Here is a 13,754-nt window from a genome sequence, read left to right as displayed (position 1 = left end):
CACTTCTATTTTTGTTTCTGGTTCATACATTTTTGTCATATCAAAGGATCTTTCCCTAATCAAAGGGACAAAACTTTTAAAAATTTCTTATTCTTTTCTCTACACCTGTATACCTTACCTGGGAAGGGCAGGCATGTAAGGAGATTGATTGGTGAGCACTGGCACCTGAGATGGTTGCTAGCAGCCAAAAAGGAAAACCTACTTGTTCAGTTTGGTTTTTTTTTTAAGATTTATTTATTTATTTCTCTCCATGCCCCTCCCCCTACCCCCTTCCCCATTCCTTCCCCCCGCCCCCACCTCCCTCCTCCCTGGTTGTCTGTTCTCTGTATCTATTTGTTGTGTCATCTTCTTTGTCCACTTCTGTTGTTGTCAGTGGCACGGGAATCTGTGTTTCTTTTTGTTGCATCATCTTGTTGTGTCAGCTCTCTGTGTGTACGGCACCATTCCTGGGCAGGTTGCACTTTCTTTCATGCTGGGCGGCTCTCCTTACGGAGCACTCTCCTTGCGTGTGGGGCTCCCTTATGCGGGGATAACACTGCGTGCCACAGCACTCCTTGCGCACATCAGCACTGCACATGGCCCAACTGCACACGGGTCAAGGAGGCCCGAGGTTTGAACCACGCACGTCCCGTGTGGTAGACAGACACCCTAACCACTGGGCCAAGTTCGCTGCCCAGTTTGATTATTTTTTTTGCAGTTGTTGTTAATTTTTTTATTTCTTTTTCTTTCTTTTCTCCTTCGCTTATTTTTTTTCTTTATTTCCTTTTCCCCTCTTCCCTGCATCTCTTTCATTATACTTTCTCTTGTTATGACCTCATTTTATTTCTTCTCTTCTTATCCTTCTCGTCTATTATTTTATGCTACCATTTTTGCAGTTCTTTTTTTATTCCACAAATTTTATTCTTTTTTTTTTCATTTCTTTCCCTTTCCCCCACCTCACCCTGGTTGTCTGTTCTCTGTGTCTATTTTGCTGCGTCTTCTTTGTCCGCTTCTGTTGTCAGCAGCACGGGAATCTGTGTTTCTTTTTGTTGTGTCATCTCGTTGTGTCAGCTCTCCATGTGTGTGGCACCATTCTTGGGCAGGCTGCACTTTTTTTCGTGCTGGGCAGCTCTTCTTACGGGGTGCACTCCTTGCGCGTGGGGCTCTCCTACACAGGGGATACCCCTGCATGGCAGGGCACTCCTTGCGCGCATCAGCACTGTACATGGGCCAGCTGCACACGGACGGGTCAGGGAGGCCCGGGCTTTGAACCTCGGGTCTCTCATGTGGTAGACGGACACCCTAACCACTGGGCCAAGTCCACTGCCAAGTTTTATTCTTAATCCATTTTATTTTTATGATTATTTACTCTGATTATTTATATATTTTTTCTTTGTCTCTGGGTTCTTTTAAGGTTCCTTTTCCATCTCATTTATTATTATTATTATTTTTCTCTTCTCCTTTCTTTCCTTTTCTAAGGTCTTCATACTATGGGGGGAGAACATGGACAAGTACAAGAATATAAAATAAGTGGAACCAAACGTCAAAATGGAACTTAACATAAAACAAATCAAAATAAAACTCTAAAGTAGAAAGAGAAGCTAACCATCTGAATAAGACCATCAATATATACATAAGCCCAGACACAAGCTAAAAATTATAAGCCACACTAAGTAAAAGAAAGACATGGCCCAGAATAATGAACAACTAAAAAAACAGGAGGAGATGCAGAATGTGAACAACTAATCGAGGATGTTCAAATATCATGAATCAACTTAATGAAGTGAAAGAAGAGATAAAGGATATGAAAAAGACACTAGGGAAACATACAGAAGAAATCATAAACATACATAAAAAGATAACATATCTGATGGTCATTACATTAGTCAGTTAAAAGGGTGCTGATGCAAAATACCAGAAACTGGTTGGTTTTGAGAAGGGTATTTATTTGGGGTAGGAACTTCCAGATACCAGGCCATAATGCACAAGTTACTTCCCTCACCAAAGTCTATTTCCACATGTTGGAGCAAGATGGCTGCGGACATCTGTGAGGGTTCAGGCTTCCTGGGTTCCTCTGGGCTCAGCTCCTGTTTTCTCCACAAGCACAGCCATAGACTATCAGGTGAACAGCTCTGTCTCTTTGCCCGGGGTTCCAGCTTACGACAGCATCAAACTCCAACATCAAAACTCCAACATTAAGAACCCTGAGCTCTGTTCTTTGCCATGCCTTTTATCTGTGAGTCCCCACCCACCAAAGGGTAGAGACTCAATGCCCTAATCATAACTCAATCATGCCCAGGTTACAGATCAGATTACAAACATAAGCCAATATCTATTTTTGGAATTCATAACCATATCAAACTGCTACACTCAACATTCTGAATTCCAAAAAGACATTACAATATTTGAAAAAACATTAAATCAGTTACAATGCAAGCACTAAATCATATCCCAATCATTTTAAAGAAATACAGTTTGTCTTGGGGCAAAGTCCTGTCTGCTACAGACCTCTAAAACTTACAAAATAATTTATCTGTTTCCAAAACACAAGTGGACAGACAAAGGATAAACATTTTTTTACAATAAGGAGAAATTGGGAAGGAAACATGGGTCATGGGTCCTCTATAGTTTAGTAAACCTACAGGACATCCTCCATTCACTTTCAGTCTGAAAGTCATTCTGAAAAGGATGGTTTCTCCTCCTCGGAACCTTATGGGAACCTACCCTTTCCTCATGCTTGCACAATGACTATTTTCTTGGTTCCACCTCATTAAGCATCTGGGTGTTGACCAAGCTACAGATGTCTCCCTCCAAGAGTGTTGGGGTGATTGCCACACCTCACCCAATCTTTGGATTAGAGTCTTAACCCCTCTAGTACAGTGACATGAAGACAACATTCCCCCTAACCTTTGACAAATAGGTTCAACCCTCTCAGAGCAACGAGTTGACCACCTGGCCTTCCTTAATCCATGCGGGACAGGTCCACCCCTCTCAGAACTGTGGGGTAAACCTAAACCACCATAATCCTTGGCGAATGTGCTCCACCCTCTCTGCACCCTGGGGTGGCAAAAACTCTCCCAGAAATTTGGACAGGAACATCCACCCTCTTCAACTGCTGGGGCAAACTCATCCTCTCTGTACATATGGGTGAGGTTCCTCTCTTGGCCCAAGGTGATGTCCTAATTCCAGATCTCAGCTTCCATGGTTTTCCTCTTAAAGCTTTTTCTTCTTCAATCTCTCCTTTCCACGTCCTTTTTATTCCAGGCTGACAGTGGTTTTGTTCATACAGCTTTCTCAAAAAGTCTGTTGATTTAGTATGCAGGAAGCAGGGGTTCAAGCCATCAGTCAGTAAGACTTTCCACAAGTCTTTCTTAGATAACTGCATCTTCAATCTTGATTTACGAGTTCTAAATTTAGTTAATTCCTCCAATGGGACACTTTCATCTTGGAGCTTGCAATGTTTCTATTGAACTGGAAGTTAAAACTGCCATCTGGCCACTATGGGGTCCTCTTACCTCTGAGTCAACAGCCAAAGAAGAGAATTACTGTCCTGGCTATGCTGACTATAAAGGGGAAATAGGACTGCATCTACATAATGGGGTAAAGAAGAGTTTGCCTGGAAGACAGGAGATCCTCTAAGGGCATCTCCTAGTACTGCCATGTCCTATGATTAAAGTCAATGGAAAATTGCAACAACCAAATCCAAGCAGGACTAACAATGGCCAAGAATCTTCAGGAATGAAGGTTTGGGTTACCCCACCAGGCAAAGAACCATGGCCAGCTGAAGTGCTTGCTGAGGGTATGGAAACATGGAATGGGTAGTGGAAGAAGGTAGTGATAAATATGAACTACTCCCATGTTACCAGTTACAAAAATGAGGACTATAATGGTCATGAATTTTTCTTCCTTGTTTCACTATGATGATGATTAAATATGTACATAAAATGAATTTCTTTGTCTTCTTCCCCAAACTTTCCCCTTATATAACAAATTGTATTCATTTCATGTCATAATATTTGAGGATGAAAGTTTGAGAGTGAATATTACCCAAGAACTTGTACCCTATTCTATATGGAATTAATGTGTTTCCAGTTGTATGCAGGAGAGTTGAACAATGTTAGGCAGAAATATATATATACATACATACATATATATATATATATATATGCAAGACTGTTATTGTTTTTACTTAGAGACTAAGTATGGTTTAAGGTAATCTGTATGGTTGCTGAGTTGACAAAGGGTGGACTGTGATGTTTAGGCTATTGTGTCAACTCGACCAGGTAATTGTGCCCAGTTGTTTCGTCAGGCAAGCACTGGGCTGACTGTAATATAAGGGCATGTATGGACTTTAGTCACCATTAACTTTACTGCATCGGTAAATCATAGATAGCTGGTTATAATTACACCAATCAGGGAGATTGCCATCAGCAATGAGTGATGCTTAACCCAATCAGTTGAATCCCTAAAAAGGGAAAGTGATTCCCTTTTAATGTGAAAAACAGAGAGAGAATTTCCCAATTCATCTTTGGACAGTCAACATCTCCCAGAACTCATCTAGAATCTTCATTGGACTTTAATCTGAGCTTCTGGATGCAGGCTGCCTGTGGAGTCTGGACTTGTACATCCCCATGGCTGCATGAGAGACTCTGATAAATCTCTTACTATTGACAGACATCCTGTGTTGATTTTGTTTCCCTAGAGAATACTGACTAATACAGTCATGAATGGCACAATGCAAGAAATTGAAAATATGCTGGAAGCACATAACAGCAGATTTGAACAGGCAGAGAAAAGAATGAGTGATGTAGAAGATAATACATCTGAAAACACACAGATAGTAGAACAGATAGATAAAACAATAGAAAAAATTCAGCAGGGACTCAGGAAATTCAATGGCAATATGAAATGAAAAAAACATAGGCACTATAGGCATCCCAGAGGGAGAAGAGAAGGCAAAGGGGGCAGAATGAGTGTTGGAGAAAGAATGGCTGAAAATTTGCCAAGTCTTTTGAGGGACATGGATTCACATGCCTAAGAAACACAGCACACTCCTAACAGTATAAATCTTAACTGGCCTACCACAACACATATATTTATCAAATTGTCAATAGTACAGGACAGAGAGAACACTGCAAGCAATAAGAGAAAAGAGATATATCACATACAAGGGAAGCTTGATAACATTAAGCACTGATTTCTCATCTGAAACCACAGAGGCAAGAAGGCACTGGTATGACATAGCTAAGGTGCAAAAGAAAATCTACTAGCCAAGAATTCTGCATCCAGCAAAGATGGCATTGAAAAATAAGGGAGAGTTCAAAGTATTTGCAGATAAACAGAGAGTAAGAATTTGTTAAAACAAGGAACTTGCCGTTAAAAAAAATATTAAAGGGAGTTCTGCAAATTGAAAGGTAAAAACATGAGGAGATTGTTGGAGAAGAGTATAGAAGGGAGGATTATTATTAAGAGTAACTAAAAAGATAAAAAGAGAAATAAAAACAAAATATGATGTATATAGACCTAAAGAAAAAATGACAAAAGTAAGTACTGCCTTGAACAGTAATAACATTGAATGTTCATAGATTAAATTCTTCAATCAATAGACATAGATTGGCAAAATGGATAAGGAAATAAAACCCATCAATATGCCATCTACAAGAAACTTACCTTAGACACAGGGGCACTATATATCAGTTGTGTATATGGCTAACTGATATTTGATTTGGCCACCCAGCCCACTAAACTGGGACAGAATGGCCTGTTCAACAAAAGGTGCTGGGAGAACTGGATATGCATAGCTAAAAGAATGAGAGAGGATCACCATCTCACCTCCTATACAAAAAGCAACTGGCTTACTGTGAATACCCTAATGGATCCTTTACTTCCTCACATGTACTGTCTCCTCTGGACGCTCCCTATGCTAGGCCTAACTCTCTAAATTCAAATCTCTCAGTTAGTACTATTGCACCACCATTCAATCCACACTTCTCACCTTCTCAGAAACAAACCAGCAGCCTTGATCTAGGGTCCCTTCACTGATGGTTTGGGAAGTCGGTGATTTCATTCCATGTGGATAACTGTTTTGCATAGCAAACACAAACAAGATGGTAAGACCCATTAATGCAGCCAAAAGACTATGCAAGTAAAATGGTTGAATTACTATAACATGGTCACTTGATGGTTTGCTCTGCCTCTATGGAAAAATTAAACTGAACTACACTTTACACTCCCCACCTCCCCCTGGTAGGTCTCGAAACGTGAAATTACCTTTCTGCATCCAGTATGAGGAGCAATCAGGAAATTCTCTTTTACTCAACCCATTAGATACCTTCCTTTAATAAACTAGTTACCCTTCAACCTCTGTGTTTGAGTGGCTAATATGGAAGATATTTTCTTAAGGTTCTTTTCACAGCTGCTTTCACCTCATTGTTTTTTAGGCTATAGATGAGGGGATTCACCAAGGGAGTAACCACACTGTACTGTACAGAGAAGATCAATTCCAATGGTGAGCCTGAGACTGGCAGTAGATAGCGCAGAAAAGCTGAGCCATAAAATAGGAGCACTACGGTGAGGTGAGAGGAGCAGGTGGAGAAGGCCTTGCTTCTACCTGAGGAGGAGCTGATTCCCAGGATGGTGGAGACAATGCGGACATAAGAGTAGAAGATCAGGAAACTGGTTCCAAATCCATAGAGACTTGAACAGAGCATGACTGTAAAACTTGGGGACAGATCAGAACAGGAAAGAGGGAAGAGAGAGGGAAGATCACAGCTGTAGTGGGGGATGATATAATCTCCACAGAACTCCAAGTTCATTGCTGAAAGGATGTTGAGGAGTGCATTCAAAAAGCCCAGGCCCCAAGAACCCAAAGCCAGCCTCTTACAGAGCAAACTGTTCATCACCTGGCCATAGAGCAGAGGATGGCAGATGGCAGCAAAGCGGTCATAGGCCATAGCAGACAGCAGGCCAACTTCAGTGGCTCCAGTCAGTAACAAAAAGAAGACTTGAGCCAAGCAGCCCTTCACAGAGATGGTTTTCTTCTGAGACAACAGATTCTCCAGCAGCTTTGGCACTGTGACTGAAGAAAAACAAATATCCTGGAAAGAGAGGTGACTCAGGAAGAAGTACATGGGGGTGTGGAGATGAGGATCTGCCCTGGTCACCAGCAGCAGCATCAAGTTACCTGTCATGGTCAGGAAGTAAATTTGCAAAAACAGCACAAAGAAGAGAGCCTGGATGTGTGGGTCAGCAGACAGACCGAGGAGGATGAATTCATTGATGGTGCTATGGTTCTCCAAGGCCATTTAGAGAGGATTTTATCTAGAGACAAAAATAATAGCAAATCTGAACTCTCTTGGCCATACTTAATTATCAGAGAATGGGGGTCACATCTCAACTAGGTTATATTTCACATCTGCCTTTAAGATTGTTTTCTATCTTTCTTCCTGGTTTGATGAACTGCTTCAATTCCCAACCCTGGTTCAAACCTGCAAGTATATTAACTAATGGTTCATCTTCTTTCTCAGAGATTGTTAAGAAATTCACAGTCTTTCTGTGACCTGGATCATTATTAATTTAGTGGATTTTTTTGGTAACAGAACCTGTACTTAGCAATATTCTCTCTTCATTGCAAATATTATTAGAATTCTAAGGTCTTTCCTCTTTCTTTTCTTTTATTCCCATTCAAATCTTTCTAATGTGTATACTACTAAGATATTTTTTTCATCATTTAGCTACTTATATGGAATTTTCACATGTCAATTTGCACTTTGGAAAAATTGGAATATATAGCCTCTGACATGCACATATATGCCAGTGTTTCCTTGTATTCCTATGTTAGATGTTAGGATAGAAGAAACAGTGGATGAGCAATACTAAATCTGTTTCAGAGGAAAAATTAAGTATCTGAGACAATGCAACTGTCTAAATGGCCAGTTTCAAGAGTTAGAATATGACTCCACTATGTAGGATTCTAAGACGAGTATTTCCTATGAAATAGTGTCTTGCAATCAAGGGTTGTCAGTAAATGTGCTCTATCAGCTGACACCTATGGGTCTGTAAGGTTGTCCACACACTACATTCTAGAGAGTCTCAATGCTGAGGTCAGGCTATGTACTTGTCCCTGAGCATCATGGATAGTTTTGTCTGTATCAATCCAAATTTCTGTTCTGCCTTGACTGCCCTTTCTTTCTATCTAAATCTCTATAATATTTTGATACTAATTTTGATACTAATTTTAAATTTGGGCGGCAGACTTGGCCCAGGTGGTCCGTCTGCCACCTGGGAGGTCCGCGGTTCAAACCCGGGGCCTCCTTGACTGGTGTGGAGCTGGCCCATGCGCAGTGCTGATGTGCGCAAGGAGTGCCCTGCCACGCAGGGGTGTCCCCCGTGTAAGGCAGCCCCACGCACAAGGCGTGTGCCCCATAAGGAGAGCTGCCCAGCGTGAAAGAAAGTGCAGCCTGCCCAGGAATGGTGCCGCACACACGGAGAACTGACTCAACAAAAAAAAGAAACACAGATTCCCGTGCCACTGACATCAACAGAAGCAGACAAAGAAGACGCAGCAAATAGACACAGTCAGCCGACAACCGGGGTGGGCGGGAAGGAGAGAGATAAATAAATAAATAAATCTTTAAAAAAAAAATTTAAATTTGATTTTTTCTTATATCTTCCTGGAAAAATATTTTCTATAAATTCAGCATATATACTATAGTAGAAAAAATTTGTTAGCAGAGTGCTAAGCACTTTTGTTTCTAATCTCTATGTTAAATAGTGGTGGAAATCATTCTATGAATATTGTTCAAATGAGAATTCATATGTATTTCCATAACTTCCCGAATGTTTAAACACTATGATTCCAACTCTAATCTCTGTGATAATGAAATATGTATTTTCTCTCTCCTAACCCTGAGGCTCCATTTTTAACAATTTCTTGATAGTTATTTCCTCTACAAAATGATCTCTTCCAACACATCACAACAAGTAAGTCTCTCCCCTGTATTCCATCACAGTAAATCGCTCTTCTGTTCTGTTCTGGTGGTTATTGTTAAGATATGTTTGGTAAATCCCTTTTTTCTCTTTCCAACGACATTGTAATTACTTGATGGCAGTCATTATGCTCTATAATACGTCACATCCAGGACACTTGGAACAGTGGAGGGAAAAGCCATAGTGGAACCCAATGAGAATTTGTTGAACGAAGAAAATAATGAACTGAATAGTATAGTCTGTGTAGCTAAAATTTAGTGGGAAAGACTCTGAATATACAAGTGTTTATATTCTGTTAAATGCTAGAATATGCTAGGTATTAAAAGGAATGAAACCTTGTATTTAGTGCAACTCAACTGATAAATCCATACTATTTTGTTTGCTCTGTTTTACCTTCGGATTTTATTTCATCCCTGACCATCATTCAATACTTAATTCCCTTCTTTGCTTCTCCTCATATTTATGTTGAACCCTGCTCTGCGGCTGTGCACTCATATTGTATCTTTTCATGAAACCCCACTCCTAGTATGTAACTCTACAATTTTCTGACAAGATCCTTTGAACTCATAACTGAACCTGTATTTTCCATCACTGTTCTAATATCCCAGAATCTGATATAAGTGTTGTTTAAAGGACTCATAGTCACAAGTTACCAAGACAATCATAAGTTGAGAGTGCCTTCTGCATAGGCAGTCCTTGTCATTTCTGATTGTTCTCAGTACCAATATTGAATTTTTATACAATTTCCAAGCTATGTAACATTCTTAGATTTAGCCTACTTCATATATTCAGTTCATATGTTAGCTCTGCCTAGTAAGTAATATGAAATATGGATGGCAGAAATCAACTCAAATTCAGATGTGGGCAGAATAATTTGAAGAAAAAAATCTAAAGGGTCTCTCTTATCTTTACATTTCTTAATTCACATTGGAAGTAAAATGTTTCTCCACTGTCTAATCAAGAAAAGTTAATTAATTAACACTACTCATAAATTTGAAGAATTCTGTATTTGGAAATTTTTGTGTAATGAAGCAGATACTTACTTTAATTCTGCATTATTTACTTTTTAAATCCACCTTGTGGTTACTTACACATTTAGAGGTATGAGAGTACATTGAAGTTTGAGGAACAAGCCAACTTCCAAAGCGGTTGAAGATGTCCTGGCTCCTTACAAAGAGATGAGAAAATAACGCAGAAGTTAGTTTAGGGTGATTCTATAACTGGAAGCTAGGCTTACCAGTTTGAAAGGAAGACAATACAAGAGATTTCTCCAATATGCTTCTGACGTACAGCATTGTCCAAGAGGCTATATTTCAGCAGGATGCTGAATTTTTAGTAACTTTAAAGAGCCATTCAATTCAATCACATAGGATGTGTTCCACTGGAATGAGCATGTGTTTAAACACAGGTAATACTTTAAGCTGTAATAAAATATCTTTAGTTCAAATGAATGATCAGCATCAAATATATTTAATTTTAAAATCTTCATTTCACAAATGTTTGGATTGATGGGTCAATAGTAAAGGGAAGAGAGTGAGGTCCAGTATTTCCTGTATTCACTGAATGTGGGAGAGAGCTCTAAATGACCAAAAAATGGGTGAATTTTATATGAGGCAGGATAAATCCCTTGTGGATCTGGGAGGCCCCTGGAATAGGGAGTATGGTGAAAATAGGTAGGTGAGGAATAATAGCATCAATGCATTTGATTAGTTTTAGAAATATTTCTGAGCATCTACCCCTCCCTCATTCAATTTAATAACTGCATTCGTTTGATCAGATTTGAAATTGGAGGGATTTAGAAACAGAAGAAAACTAAATTTCCTAACACATAAGATTGGGTGATAGAGAAGAAACAAAATCCACATTTCTCTGATATACCTTCTCCACTACTTTCCAGAATATTTTATTTTCTGCTGCTCTACTCATCTCCTATTTTAAACCTAGAACATGGACTAAAACAGTCTGGATTCCAAACGTATGGAATCCCTTTCTCCAGTGCAAAAGATCAGTCACTGAAGTCAACGAGTTTTATCATAGATGCTGCTCACGGTATCTGAGCACATGGACATCACTGCATGGAAAACATGAAAAGCTTCATAAACTTGTGGATGCAGTCTCAGCACATAGAAAATCTATGAGAATATGTGTGGAAAGAAAGCATCTCAGAAAGCCAGAAAGAAAAAGCCATTGGAGGAGAGAGAAGAAAATATTCAGGAAAGACAGAAACTTAAGAACAATTATAAAGGCAATTACCTCGCTCCTGGCTTTTATGGCTTAGAAAGTATCCTAAAGCTCTGGTTTTTGCTGGGTTCAAGAGACTTTTGTGTTCATGAGGAATACAATTCATAGTCCAGTGACCAACAATGCAGATGACTTCTCTGTTCGGGAGTCACAGGAAGGACATGAAAACTGATGATCACAGAGCTATAAACATTAAAGGCAGAAACTCAGGAACACACAACCTCTTAACTCTGGCATGCTGATTATCCCTCACTCCAGTGACAGAAAAACTGACATCTTCAAAAACAGCTGTAAGGAGCTTCTTTTTGATGGTCTTAGGCCCAACCAGAGGGGCATCTATTTATTTAATGTCCTCTCCAATTCTAAATATTATGCTAGAATAATCCATGAAGAAAATGAATATAAGATATAACCCTTCAGAAGGGCAAGTACAGGTTACTTAATCAATATTTGGCCAGCTGAGCCTTATAGCCTAGGAGACAGAGGAATCAGTGCCTTTTATTGCCTGGAATCACAGACAGAAGCCCAATTTGCAACTCGCTAACAAACAGCTCAAATTATAAGAGCCTTAGGGAATTGTATTTAAAATGGAATTTTGGAAATTCTTTCTTCACTGAATCTATGACTGAAAACTCTTGGTTTTCTGGTAGGCTTTGAAAGATAGTGCAGGGGGGAAAAAAAAAAGCCAAAAAACATTCCCAGCTTTGTAGTTTTAACCACATACCCCTCAACGCCCCATAGTTCATCTGTTCCCTCCCCTGACCCTCCTCCCATTTCCGTGATATTTCAATAACAGATACAGGCCATTATATATCTTGTCATTACTTACAGAATTGTGCAGAAGAGAGTGTAAACTATAATGTAAACTTTAATCCACACTTAGTGGCAGTATGAGTTCATCAATTGTCACAAATGCACCACACTAATGAACGATGATGTTAATGTGGGAAAGTGTGGAGGGGTAGGAAGTGGGGCATATAGGAATCCTCTCTATATTTTTATGTATCATTTATGTAATGTAAGTATCTTCAAAAAATTAAAAATTAAAAATATAAAAAACATAAAGTTGCAATTACAACCTATTTTTATTTAAAAGCACACACACATGCACAAAAAAAGAAAGATAGCAAATTTGTGATTTGTGGAAAGGAAAGAATTAAATAATATATTGGTTCTTTGTGAAAAAAAACATAACAACATTTGTAAACCTTTCACATATACAATATCCTTGGGTATAAAATCAATAGGAGTGGAAAATGGTAAAATTTTGTGAAAGTTGTATTTATGAAATTATATATAAATATTTATATTTTTTAATCACTCCATATTCATGTCCCATAAACTATAACTTCTTGTAAATGTGCTCTACTGCTGAAAATTATATCATAATTATGTTTACACTTTCTTTTAGAAGTTTAAGAAAAGTTATGAAGTTAATCTTCATCGCACATGTATATCTGCATAACACAGTAATTCTATGCATTCTAGCAAAAAATGTAAATGCTTGAACTACTCTAAAAAGTAATGTGAATGAATGGTAAACAGATGACTAAACAATAAGACCCATTACAAAGCAAAGACATTCATTTAGAGAAAAGACTTAAAAAAATATAAGCCAGCAGAGAATGCACCATTAGCCCATATGAATATAATTCACCTTTAGGAATTAAAAAAGACATGAAATACCTGCATAGATCTAAATAAATTATTTCAATAATTAAACATCATTCTATCATGAAAACATTACACTTAGATTGTTTTTAATGTGAGTCATTTTAAATTTCAACAAAGTATTTCAAACAAAGAATTCTGTCAGAGAATAGCAGAAGGAGGACTACTATTGGACTTATTCTGTGGGCACAGTATGATTTTATTTTTCAATAACTATCCACATTTTAATGAACACATCTTGGATAAATTCTTTCAAGAAGTAGTGGTTGTTTGTTCACCATGTGTCTGGCACTGAACTGGGCACTGGGAGATTGATCATAAAAATCACCAAAACACACATGCTTCTGAGCATTGAGACTGCTAAAATAAATTATATATACATTTTAAAAATTATATTGCAAATTATTTTATTGTATTAATATTACAAAAATTCATACTTCCGGCAACTTGGTGTCAGAGGAGGGTACCATGGCTTAACTCTCTTATAAAAACAAAATAGGAAAGGCCAAAAGCTGTCTCAGGGAGTTCCTTTGAGGGACTGCAGACCAAGAGAGTGCTAAGCATATGTCCAGGAGGAAGAAGGACAGAGAGATGATGAGGCTGAACAGAAAACTGTGAGTTACTAGTTCCTCAACAAAGAATAGCACCCATCCCTCCCCCCCCCCCCCCAAAGGCAAACACCTTGGGTGAAATCTGTGACTCACTTCAGCCGACTGAGAGAGAAATGGATATCTTCTTCCCTGCAATGGAGAATGTGCAGCAGAGAGCAGAATGTGGTTTCTCTTCTCTGAGTTTGGCCAGTGGAGCCCATTTTAAATCTCTATTCTGGGCAGACCAGAATCACCATTGGTTGGATGATTTGAAACCTTTATTGA

The 13,754-nt window shown here is 38.8% G+C and overlaps 1 protein-coding gene across 1 annotated transcript; it reads right to left on the bottom strand.

Annotated features, from left to right (window-relative positions):
• Positions 1 to 6,356: 6,356 nt before the first annotated feature.
• LOC131280787 (olfactory receptor 8S1-like) lies at positions 6,357 to 7,283 on the bottom strand. The gene has a single exon (XM_058309273.1). The coding sequence runs from the start codon at positions 7,281 to 7,283 to the stop codon at positions 6,357 to 6,359; it is 927 nt and encodes a 308-aa protein (XP_058165256.1).
• Between the last annotated feature and the right edge of the window lie 6,471 nt (positions 7,284 to 13,754).

This window comes from Dasypus novemcinctus, chromosome 12, assembly GCF_030445035.2.
Source record: "Dasypus novemcinctus isolate mDasNov1 chromosome 12, mDasNov1.1.hap2, whole genome shotgun sequence".
NCBI lineage: Eukaryota > Metazoa > Chordata > Mammalia > Cingulata > Dasypodidae > Dasypus > Dasypus novemcinctus.
This window is presented reverse-complemented; position numbering and strand designations above follow the sequence as displayed.

Bases quoted from the DNA above. Each gene is read 5' to 3' on its own strand.
- LOC131280787 (XM_058309273.1), bottom strand. From the start codon at position 7,283: ATGGCCTTGGAGAACCATAGCACCATCAATGAATTCATCCTCCTCGGT.